The 10,140-nt window shown below is 35.5% G+C and overlaps 5 protein-coding genes across 5 annotated transcripts; all 5 read left to right on the top strand.

The window, feature by feature from the left end:
- Positions 1-278: 278 nt before the first annotated feature.
- LOC106653131 (odorant receptor 22c-like) lies at positions 279-2,160 on the top strand. The gene is made up of 7 exons (XM_023462829.1): positions 279-315; positions 397-681; positions 762-1,263; positions 1,338-1,437; positions 1,530-1,652; positions 1,732-1,887; positions 2,104-2,160. Exons 1-7 carry the CDS (start codon positions 279-281, stop codon positions 2,158-2,160), a joined length of 1,260 nt encoding a protein of 419 aa, XP_023318597.1.
- Positions 2,161-2,555: 395 nt separating this feature from the next.
- LOC106655482 (protein Peter pan) lies at positions 2,556-4,369 on the top strand. The gene is made up of 4 exons (XM_014375903.2): positions 2,556-2,695; positions 2,782-3,062; positions 3,148-4,022; positions 4,103-4,369. Exons 1-4 carry the CDS (start codon positions 2,678-2,680, stop codon positions 4,156-4,158), a joined length of 1,230 nt encoding a protein of 409 aa, XP_014231389.1. The 5' UTR covers positions 2,556-2,677; the 3' UTR covers positions 4,159-4,369.
- A 185-nt stretch (positions 4,370-4,554) lies between these two features.
- LOC106655102 (cytochrome c oxidase assembly factor 3, mitochondrial) lies at positions 4,555-5,323 on the top strand. The gene is made up of 2 exons (XM_014375320.2): positions 4,555-4,664; positions 4,746-5,323. The coding sequence occupies exon 2, from the start codon at positions 4,956-4,958 to the stop codon at positions 5,217-5,219; it is 264 nt and encodes an 87-aa protein (XP_014230806.1). The 5' UTR covers positions 4,555-4,664; positions 4,746-4,955; the 3' UTR covers positions 5,220-5,323.
- Positions 5,310-6,622, top strand: LOC106655094 (dimethyladenosine transferase 1, mitochondrial). Its single transcript, XM_014375308.2, has one exon. It carries the CDS (start codon positions 5,332-5,334, stop codon positions 6,442-6,444), a length of 1,113 nt encoding a protein of 370 aa, XP_014230794.1. The 5' UTR covers positions 5,310-5,331; the 3' UTR covers positions 6,445-6,622.
- Positions 6,623-6,770: 148 nt separating this feature from the next.
- On the top strand, positions 6,771-10,057 carry LOC106654837 (nuclear pore complex protein Nup85). The gene is made up of 9 exons (XM_014374909.2): positions 6,771-6,961; positions 7,256-7,361; positions 7,460-7,807; positions 7,892-8,271; positions 8,341-8,669; positions 8,753-8,970; positions 9,051-9,269; positions 9,347-9,446; positions 9,534-10,057. Exons 1-9 carry the CDS (start codon positions 6,932-6,934, stop codon positions 9,739-9,741), a joined length of 1,938 nt encoding a protein of 645 aa, XP_014230395.1. The 5' UTR covers positions 6,771-6,931; the 3' UTR covers positions 9,742-10,057.
- The last annotated feature ends 83 nt before the right edge of the window (positions 10,058-10,140 follow it).

The following is a 10,140-nucleotide window of genomic DNA, read 5'->3' as shown; positions in this document are numbered from 1 at the left end:
ACCCTTTCTTGACGAATACTTAACTACTTTTCCAACTTACATATCGTGGAGCTATTTCTTATCCTATTTTATGCGTCGCGCGCTACCCGTGAGCTTTTTACCAGATTTAATAAGCATAATTTATCGAATTGGGGGTAATCTTCCTATTATCTATGCGCGATTCAATTTTACGACGACTATGATAATTTTCATAATATTCGTAATCGATATACACTATCTATGCGCTTTTCTTTTTACTTACAACTCGACTACGTTTTTTTAAATTGGGTAAAAAAATCATGACTCTGACGCGATCGTCAAAAGATGAAAACCCAGGTAAAGATAGTTTAATATTCATGAAAAAATATTTCGTTAATTCGATCATCACGAAAAACTCTGTACAACCGTTATACCTAGGTTTTCACTGGGCTTTCGGTCTGAACCGTCTAAGTCTGAAGATAATCGGCATCTGGCCAAATGAAGAAGATGAAGACCAGGCACCAAAAACCGTGTGGAAAAAATTGATCGCGCTGAGCGTCCCGTTGATGGTAGCCGGTCTGATACTCGGCATAATCGTGCCGCAACTTTACGCTCTCAATCTCGTCTGGCAAGACTTCTCCCTGGTGATCGACAATTTGACGACGGTTTGCATCGCCGCTACCTCGACCATCAAGCTCTTTCTACTTTGGAACTCTCGAAAACGTATCTATGTCTATTTTAATAAAAAAAAAAAACAAAATTTATCTTCCTCCCAACGTTGAACGAAATTAAATGACAATTAGTCTTCGAGCCGATCCTGCAGCTGGCCTCGGACCACTGGCGGCGCGGCGCTCAACGCGACTCGTCTCGAGTCGTGATGCTCCGCCAAGCCCGACGCGCCAAGCTCTTCACCATGAGCGGCTACGCCATCATGGGCGTCTGCTTCGTCGGCTTCATGTTCACGCCCTTCCTGGGCCTGAGCGTGCGCATCGTCAACAACGTCACCGACGATCTCGCCAGCGGCTCTTTTCTGCCCTTCCAGACCTACTATCCGTTCGAGTTTCACGAGACGCCCGTCTACGAGGTGGTTTACGCGTCGCAGGTGCTGACGGCGAGTTTCGCCGGTATCGGCTTCTCGGTGCCCGACAACTTTTTCGGCGCCCTGGCCTTTCACGCCTGCGCCCAGTGCCAGCTGTTGAGCCGGATGATTCGGGAGTTGCCCGTCGTCACGATGGCCGGTGATAAAGGAGGCGAGTTCTGTGGACGATTGGCGGCCTTCGTCGAGCATCACCTTCTCGTGATTAGGTATTCGCGTGTATTTGATGCGAAACACTTTAATTATCGTACGATCGACTCATCGCAAAAATTGAATCTTTTAGATTCGTGAATTTGGTAGAAAAAGCCTTCAATATGATCATACTCGTGCAGACTGTCAGCTTGACACTGATCATTTGCTTTCTAATATTCGGTAGTATCAACGTCCGTATTCGTTTTTTACAATAAATCCATTCAATTATTCTATATGATGTCGACTGATTCGCTTTTTATATTCGAATAAAAAAAATCTTCAGTCGCTCGAGTCCGACGACAATGGTGCAGCCATCGTGCAGATATTCACCCTCAGCGGAACCGCTCTCAATCTCATGATTCACATGTTCATCTACTGCATAGCCAGTGAGCTTCTGGCCGAATACGTAATTATATACCAGGATTAAATAATTGAGTCCTTTTTTTGTGATTTAGTAAACTAACGCACTTCGTTACACGATACAGAGCGAGGGAATCGCCGATGCCGTCTACAGCTACGATTGGCATCTGCTGCCTTCGAGCTATTCTCGACAATTGGTGATAATAATGATCAGGACGGAATTTCCGCTGAGATTTACCGCGGGAAAATTTTTCTACCTCTCGCTCAACGCTTATCTCAATGTTCGTAAATGCATTTCCACCGTAGGGCTGTAAAACAGTTACAGAATGAATTTTGAACGGTTGGAATATGCCTCGATTTGGTAGTTCAATTCAACTTTGTGAAAAAACAACTAACGAAAAATTCAAAATTCATTCATAAAATAAGACAAAATTTTACTAAGTTATTACGTATCGTAAATTTCGAAAAAATTTTAATTATAACCGTTTTTTTTACAGATTATCAAAAGCTCGGCAGGGTACATTTCGGTACTGTTGGCTGTTCAAGGCGGTTAAATCGTATACACCAATGAAGATATAATTCAACAAATTCACAAATTCAAAATTACAATAGAAACATATTATTCTCAAAATGACTACTATATATTTATTTACTCAACAATAACATACCATATTTTTCCTACGATAACACTATTTAGTCGATGGTTAACTTTACACAATGAATCAAATTACTATTATGATATCACTATTAAAACTTTTAAGTTAAAACAAAACGTTTTTGTTATGCACTGTAAAATTGTCAAGTTTATGTTCAATCTCCGTCTCTACGCTCTGCAGTGACATAGTTCTAAAATCCGAATTTCCCACATTTTAACGTAATGCGCATTGCAACGTCTGCGTACGACGCAAGCCTAAGGTAATATGACATTTTCAGGTTAGATATGCACAAGTGTGTGAGAACAGAGCAGAACATTTCAAGTCGAGTTATTGTCGGCTATTATACCGCGTAGCACGTGGTAGAGCTGATTTCGTTTAATTAAAGCTGGTTTATCGTTAAAAAACAAATTAAAAAATGGGTCGCAGAAAGAAGGTAATATAGAAATATTGAAATATCGACATTGTGCGTGTCCTGTAATTGTTTTTACGAAAAATAACAATGATTTTTGTGTTTCGTAGGGACGTTGTGTAAAGAATAATAAAAAAACGGAAGATGTCGAGGATGTATCACTTGTGACAGCACCGCATTCATTTGTTATTCACAGAGGTTTATCTACCGAACATGTTGTTGAACTTACGAAAGATTTTCGTAGAGTTATGGAACCCTTCACGGCCACCGATTTGAAGGAAAGAAAGAGAAACTTTCTCAAAGATTTTGTGCAAGTAGCTGGCCCTTTGCATGTTTCACACATTGTTATTTTCTCTTGTACTGAACGAGGAATGTATCTCAAATTTGGAAGGTAAGTTGTCTTTTTTCGTTTATAAAATTTTCATGATTTGAAGGAAGGTTTTTACAATTTTTTACCATTTATTATGTTACGCTAGGATGCCTAGAGGACCCACGCTTTCATTCAAAGTCAATGATTTCACGTTGGCACGAGATGTGATTTCATCAATGAAAAAGCAAATGGTATTTACAGAGGCTTTCAAACATTCACCTTTAGTTATTTTAAATCAATTCTCTGGAGAAGGATTGCAATTCAAATTGATGGCAAGCATGTTCCAAAACATGTTTCCAGCTATCAACTTGGCTACTATAAATTTAAGTAATCTCAGAAGATGTATCTGTCTAAGTTATAACAAAGATGATAAAACTATAGATTTTAGGCATTACGCTATCAAGGTAGTGCCTGTTGGTTTAACAAAAAGTGTTAAGAAGCTAGTCCAAGCAAAAATACCAAATCTTGGCAAATGCAAAGATTTTGAGGACTTTGTAAAAAAGCCTGCTGTTTCAGACAGTGAAGCTGAAGATGATCCTGATCATCATGTTATATTGCCACAAAAATTATCTTCCAGAGGATGTAACGAAGACAGTAAAAGTGCCATACGTTTGTATGAAATTGGACCAAGAATCAATATGTCATTAATAAAAGTAGAAGATGGACTTTTGGAAGGTCAAGTACTATTCCATGAATTTATCCATAAGACAGACGAAGAAGTTGCAGCACTAGAAAAGGCACGAGCCAAAAAACGTAAAGCAAAGGCACTAGCCACAAAGAAACAAGAAGAAAATAAGAAGAACAAAGAACTTAAGAAAGAAGAGCACAAAAATAAATCATTGGAGGGCATGAAGAGGAAAAAGAAGGAAAGTGAAATTCTTCTGCAGAAGTATGCTAAAGAATCTGAAAAAGTTCATGAATCTGATGAGGACGATGATGCTCAGTATTATGAGGAAGAAGTTGGAGAGAAACCAGACAGAGGTAAATATCTTAATTTCATTTTCTTTATACTTTATGTACAGAATGCAGAACTAATAGTGTTTTAAAATTTTTTATTACAGATCTCTTCACAAAGAAACCTAAAAGGATGAAGTTTTCAAAGGATGCAAAAAAATAAATTGAATTTTTATTAAAAAATAGTGTCTTGTAAATTAGGTTGTACAAAAACAATTAAATATTATTTTTAATACATTATAACTACGAACTACAACTTCAATTTTTAAATAATTCAAATGAAAACATTTTTCCCAATGAATGGTGCAAGTAACTGCATAGCTTACATTTATATGCAGAGACAACATTTTATAACAATTATCACATAAGGCGAATAAAAGTTCTTACAATCAAGTTAAAATTACTTTTTTTATCATTTACATTATACATAAAAAATACCACTTTGCGAATTTTTAAAAAACTCGAAAACACAGAGGGAGGCATGACACACAGGGGCCACGACGAGATTCTGCACGTGTGTCGCGAGAAAGCGAAACGCGCGCAGACGACGATGCGGCAATAGAGGAGTTCGAAGTTATCATACCCATTCTCGTTGTTTGCACGTATCGTTACCGAACATTGCGTAAAATTTTTGCGAATAAATAATCAGTTGGGGGTTTCGAAAAGAAAGTAAGTAGGGGTATCGAAAATTAGTCGTCCAAAGATCGCATTAATAGTTGTACTGTTTTCTCCCAAAACTTATTTTTGCAGCACCGTAATTTGCAAGTTAGTCTACTGCCAACGGTCTGCACGTACAGTTGCAAATAAATCGAAGGTTTGTACATTTCGAGACAAGTGGCTCAAGAATTGCTGAGTCCAATTTGACAGCTTTGTTACATTGTGTCATGTAAAAGCTGCGTGAACGCACGAAAATCATACTTCATCGTTGCGCCGAGAGAATAAAAATACTACATTAAAATAATGGCCGATGGAGACCAGATGAAAAAAGTCGATCTTTCAAAGGACAAAGTCTCTGCCATTCAGCGAGAGTACATGAAACGAGTGCAGAAACAGAACGACGAACGCGTAGCTCAGTGGCGTGGAATTCGCACGAGGAACCGCTTCATCGGGGTTGGCCTCGGCTGCATGGTGGCATCCATCTACGCTTACAGTATGATAGCTATCAAACAGGAATCATTTTTGGATGACTTCAATGAGCCAGAAAAAGTCGTCGTCGAGAAGTAGATTAGTGTCCAAGGTTTTCGTTTAATAATTTGCTCATAGCGCACGAATTCTAATTCACCCCCTAGCAGTTTTTTTTTATTAATTATTTGTAGTTTTATTTTATTTTATAAGAATGTCAGCTTTGAGGTTACCTCCTCTACCCTCAGTGAGAAACATCATCAAGATGTATCGTCTGCAGGCTGTAAAACAGTTATCTCAGAACTTTCTGCTCGATGAGAATATAACAAACAAAATTGTGAAGTACGTTGGTAAAGTGCCCAATTCAGAAGTTCTGGAAGTTGGTGCTGGACCAGGAGCCATTACAAGATCAATCTTGAGAAGACTGCCAAAAAAACTGGTAATTGTTGAAAAAGACAAAAGATTCAAGCCTACATTGGAAATGCTTCAAGATGCATATAAAACAGTTAATGGAAAAGTTGATATTTTTTATGATGATATTTTATCAGTGGACACCAAATCACTTTTCTCAGCAGAAAATGCCAGAGACTGGGAAGATGATTGCCCTCCTATTTACATTGTGGGAAATTTACCATTTAGCATATCAACCATTCTCATCATCAAATGGCTGCATGCCATGAGCGAACAAAGAGGAGCATGGGCTCATGGCAGAGTGAAAATGACATTGACATTTCAAAAAGAAGTTGCAGATCGTCTAGTTGCTGAAGTTGAACAACCACATAGATGCAGATTATCTGTTATGGCTCAGGCTTTTACAACACCAAAGTTACGATTTATTATACCTGGAGAAGCATTTGTACCAAAACCAGACGTAGATGTAGGAGTTGTGACATTTGTTCCACTAGAAAGACCACGAACAAGGCATGAATTCAAACTTTTTGAAAAAATTACGCGTCACATGTTTAGTTTCAAGCAAAAACGCTGCATTAAATGTGCAAGAACACTATTTCCTAAAGTATCACAAATTCCAATGGCAGATGAACTATTCAACATGGCTAATGTTGATCCTAATGTTAAAGCCACATATTTATCAGTTGAAGATATTAATAGAATTACTACTGCGTACAAATCGCTTTGTGAAAAATACCCAGAAATTGTTGAATATAATTATAGAGCAAGCCGAAGAGTCATAACTAGGAAAGATACCAAGAGTTTATCCATTCAGGATTACGATGAAGAAAATGACTTCAGTGACATTGAAGATGATGAATCTGATGAAGACAAACCAGCTGATTTAAAAGAAATTATTGCATCTCAAAAAGCTTAATGTAAATTTTACTAAAAATTTCATGTAAATAAATGTTTAAAAAATGTACCAAATAACTGTTGATACTTTTACATTTGCCAGGTGAAATTATGATCATCAATATCTTATTTTATCAGGCATTTCATACTTTCTTTGTTGTTTAATGTTGTTTTAAATAAAGGAAATTTATAAAATCTAATATCAAAGACTTATGCTTGAATAATATACCCATTAAATATACATTGTTAAAAACTGTCAAAATTTAATTTTTAAAACATGTTCATAAAAATGTTCAATACAATACAAATACCAAGTTGTCACTGTAGATGGAGACGTCAAAAATATTTTCGGCGCGTGTGTTCCAGCTAACCTTTTGAAGGGGTGAATTGCAAAACGAACACAAAGCATAAGTGTGAATCGTTATCAAGTTAGGCATTTTAATTAATCTCTGAAATAAGAGTTAGAGTTTTTTTAACGTAGAAGGAAATCTGCCAAATTATTGTTCATCATGACTGAAACAAGCAAATCACCTATAGTTGTATGTGAAATTTAAATTATGTTTACGTTCATGTAACCTCAACTCATATTACCGGCTTTTAAACATTATCAAGAAAAATTTGTTTACCAATGGTTTAATTTTTTTAAATGTGCATTTATTGAAATTACTGCTAATTTGATTCACTAATGAATTGGTTTATATAATTTGAAAAAGTTCTAATCTCTTAAAAATCGCAGAAGTCGAAATGTGTTATGAATTTTGTTATTGTGAATCTTAGAATAATAAATCTGTATGAGAACCTAATTAATGCAATAATAAAACTTTTTAATTTAGGCAATACCAGATGAATTGTGCAAAAGAGCAGGTGCTGCTGCATCATGGGTTGGTCCCAATAAATTGGCTTTTTTTCCACACAAACATGTTGGCATCACATCTGCAGGTAATATATTTGCATAAATAAGTCAATTGAAAAAAAATACTTTCTTTAATTCATCAACATTGATTCTGGTGTTACTTTAATTTGAATTTTAATTCTAGATCAAATTAGTCAATTTGCTTCTAATGAAGTAAAAGTTCATTTTTTAAGGCCAGAAGTAATTTTATTTTATCCAGCTTTACGCAAACTAGTTAATGAAAGCAATGGAGTATTTTTGTCAATCCAAAAATTGAAAATTTCTCAAACAGCTAATAATTGTAAGCCAGAAATGTTAAAGTACAGTAAGCAGTACCGTTCAATTTTAAGAGCATGTGTTGAAGAATTACAAGACCTGGCGGAAAAGAGTGTACCTGAAAAAAAAGCTCTTTATGAAAATCTACAAACTATATTTTACAACTTGGAATGTGTTTGGCATTTGACAGAAATATTGTATGTTGATGTAATCCAAGGTATGCTTTTCATTCAGATATTGAATCAAGTTTAAAATAATGGAATTTTTTACAAATCTATAATTTATGATTCACTTTACTCAGGTGATGTTGTGTTGCCCCAACTTTTGGAGTGGGTTAGATTCCATTTTCCATCAAGAGAAATAATGGCTATGAAAATATTGGCCAGAAAGAAAATTGGAGCAGATCTTGAAAATGTAGACTATTGGGAGTCTGTATTTGGCTGTGCTTTACATGGTAAGCTTGATATTGTTCGAGCTCTACTTACTTTACACAGTAAAGCAGATCATTCAGCCTTTTTGGCAGCTGAAAATTCTTTGAGAAACATGCCTGTATTCAATGTATATGGAGGCTACTCAATAAAAGAATTCACTATTAGATGGAAGCAATGGCAGATGAGTTTGTCTCAGAGTATTGACAGCAAAGCATTCAGTATAGATCCTATGCTAGAATCTCTTATGAAGGTATTAATTGAAAAATTGAAGTTATAAAATAAGTTTTGTTCATGAAAGTAATGTCGCAAATTTTTACAGTTGGTTGTTGGTACTGAACTATGGGAATTTTCAAAGTATGCAGAAGCATGGTATGAACTTTTGGTGGCAAAATTATTGTATACAGCACCATGCTGTAAGCAGCCTGAGCTTGCTCGTTATGCAAATACTATTGGTATGAAATGGCAAACTGTTAAAAAAACATCACTGCTAGTATTAGATAATATTTATCTTGCTTTAATGGAAAGTGACTTGCATCAAGTCATAAAAGAAATTCAGTACATGAATGATAATGGATGGTTTGCTGCTCATTTAACTGATTTGTTGTATCACTGTGGCCGATTAAACATAGTTGACAAAGATCAAATCAAGTAAGTTAATTTTTATTTTCATTACATTAATTTTCATTTATTACTCACTTTTATTGAAAATTAATATAAACCTTCTGTTTTAGTGTTACAGATATGCTTCATGAATCTCTGATACTAGATTATGGCAGCACAATGATGGGTCATCATTCACTCTGGCAATGTGGTGCAAGTTACCTTGAACATTGTCCAGAACAGGGTCACGCAAGATTGGAGGTGCTCTTACAGACAATTCCTTTAGGAAGTGAAGCAAGAATTCGTAAAATAATTGATGTTGCCAAACAAAATAATATGCCTGAAGTTGGTATGTAATCAATTATAAAGCCAATTAAAATTTTTACTTTAATTAAATTCTTGTGCATAAAACATTTAATTTTTTTCCAGTGAGTAGCATCTGTAAAATTCAAGGATTAAAGTGTATAAAGCAAAATCGTTTAGGAAATGCCTTGGCTTGGGCTCTAAAATCTCAGGATGTATTGTTTGCCACTCACATCGCAGATCGTTTTCTACGACATTACGTCGACCATGCCGAAATTCAATGCAAAGATCTACTGGAAAATCTTGGTAGCTGTATGCTTGTTAGTGACAGACTCACCTTTTTAGGTACATTTAAAAATTTTTAATTATTGTTTAATTATTGTCTTTATTGTGTTCAATATTCACTGCATATTTTAATTTAGGGAAATACTGTGAATTCCATCAAATGTACGGTATTGGAGAATTCAGGGAAGCTGCCAGGCTATTGGTGTCTCTCATAGTATCAAATCTCGCCCCAAAATAGTAAGTACTCCCCTTTTAGTGTTGCTGTACAAAGTTTAATTTTTAGAGGAATCCCATCTAATATTTCATTATAAATAATTTCTCTAGCTTTTGGAGCATCCTATTAACCGATGCCATTCCACTGTTGGAAACCGACGATCTTGTGTTTTCCTCGCAAGACACTTACGAACTCTTGCGAGCCGTCCAACGGCGTGGAGACGATCCGAAATTCCAAGACAAAGTATCAATATTTCGGCTGGCCGCCGCGAGAAATCTCTCGCGAGCCATCATCGTCGAGGGTAACAGGCCAGACTAATGACGATTTTTGTGTACAAACATAACAAATTATGTATATAAAATAGGAATAAAATATTTTTGCAAAAATAATGATAAATTTTCCGTCATCAGCTGCGTGAGCAATTTTTTAAAAGCGTTTGTCATGGGATTCGAGCTGAATAATTTTTCGTTGTTTTTTTTTATGATTTTACTCGTCGATGAATTGGTTATTTTTTTTTAATATACATTTTACCAAGAAAACCACTGATTCACAACAAAGCAATTGTTAATAACTTGTAAAAAATCACACTTTTTTTATAAAAAAATTTTACGAGTTCTGTAACTCAAAAATACAATAATAAAAAGATACTTCATAATTTTGAAAATAAATTGTCATTTTTTTTCTTTATAATGTAAAAAATGATCGAACCTTCCATAA

Source organism: Trichogramma pretiosum, unplaced genomic scaffold, assembly GCF_000599845.2.
Source record: "Trichogramma pretiosum strain Unisexual culture from Peru unplaced genomic scaffold, Tpre_2.0 scaffold1, whole genome shotgun sequence".
Classification (NCBI taxonomy): domain Eukaryota; kingdom Metazoa; phylum Arthropoda; class Insecta; order Hymenoptera; family Trichogrammatidae; genus Trichogramma; species Trichogramma pretiosum.
The sequence above is the reverse complement of the archived record's forward strand: the minus strand, read 5'-3'. Positions and strand labels throughout refer to the sequence as shown.

Excerpts from the sequence above, each read along its gene's own strand:
- LOC106653131 (XM_023462829.1), top strand. The coding sequence starts at position 279 with ATGACTCTGACGCGATCGTCAAAAGATGAAAACCCAG. Across the intron at positions 1,264-1,337 it reads CATCACCTTCTCGTGATTAG|ATTCGTGAATTTGGTAGAAA; the intron begins GTATTCGCGTGT and ends TGAATCTTTTAG. Across the intron at positions 1,438-1,529 it reads TAATATTCGGTAGTATCAAC|TCGCTCGAGTCCGACGACAA; the intron begins GTCCGTATTCGT and ends AAAAATCTTCAG.
- LOC106655482 (XM_014375903.2), top strand. Across the intron at positions 3,063-3,147 it reads ATGTATCTCAAATTTGGAAG|GATGCCTAGAGGACCCACGC; the intron begins GTAAGTTGTCTT and ends ATGTTACGCTAG. Across the intron at positions 4,023-4,102 it reads TGGAGAGAAACCAGACAGAG|ATCTCTTCACAAAGAAACCT; the intron begins GTAAATATCTTA and ends TTTTTATTACAG.
- LOC106655102 (XM_014375320.2), top strand. The coding sequence starts at position 4,956 with ATGGCCGATGGAGACCAGATGAAAAAAGTCGATCTTTCAAAGGACAAA.
- LOC106655094 (XM_014375308.2), top strand. The coding sequence starts at position 5,332 with ATGTCAGCTTTGAGGTTACCTCCTCTACCCTCAGTGAGAAACATCATC.
- LOC106654837 (XM_014374909.2), top strand. The coding sequence starts at position 6,932 with ATGACTGAAACAAGCAAATCACCTATAGTT. Across the intron at positions 7,362-7,459 it reads TGTTGGCATCACATCTGCAG|ATCAAATTAGTCAATTTGCT; the intron begins GTAATATATTTG and ends TTTTAATTCTAG. Across the intron at positions 9,270-9,346 it reads TGACAGACTCACCTTTTTAG|GGAAATACTGTGAATTCCAT; the intron begins GTACATTTAAAA and ends ATTTTAATTTAG.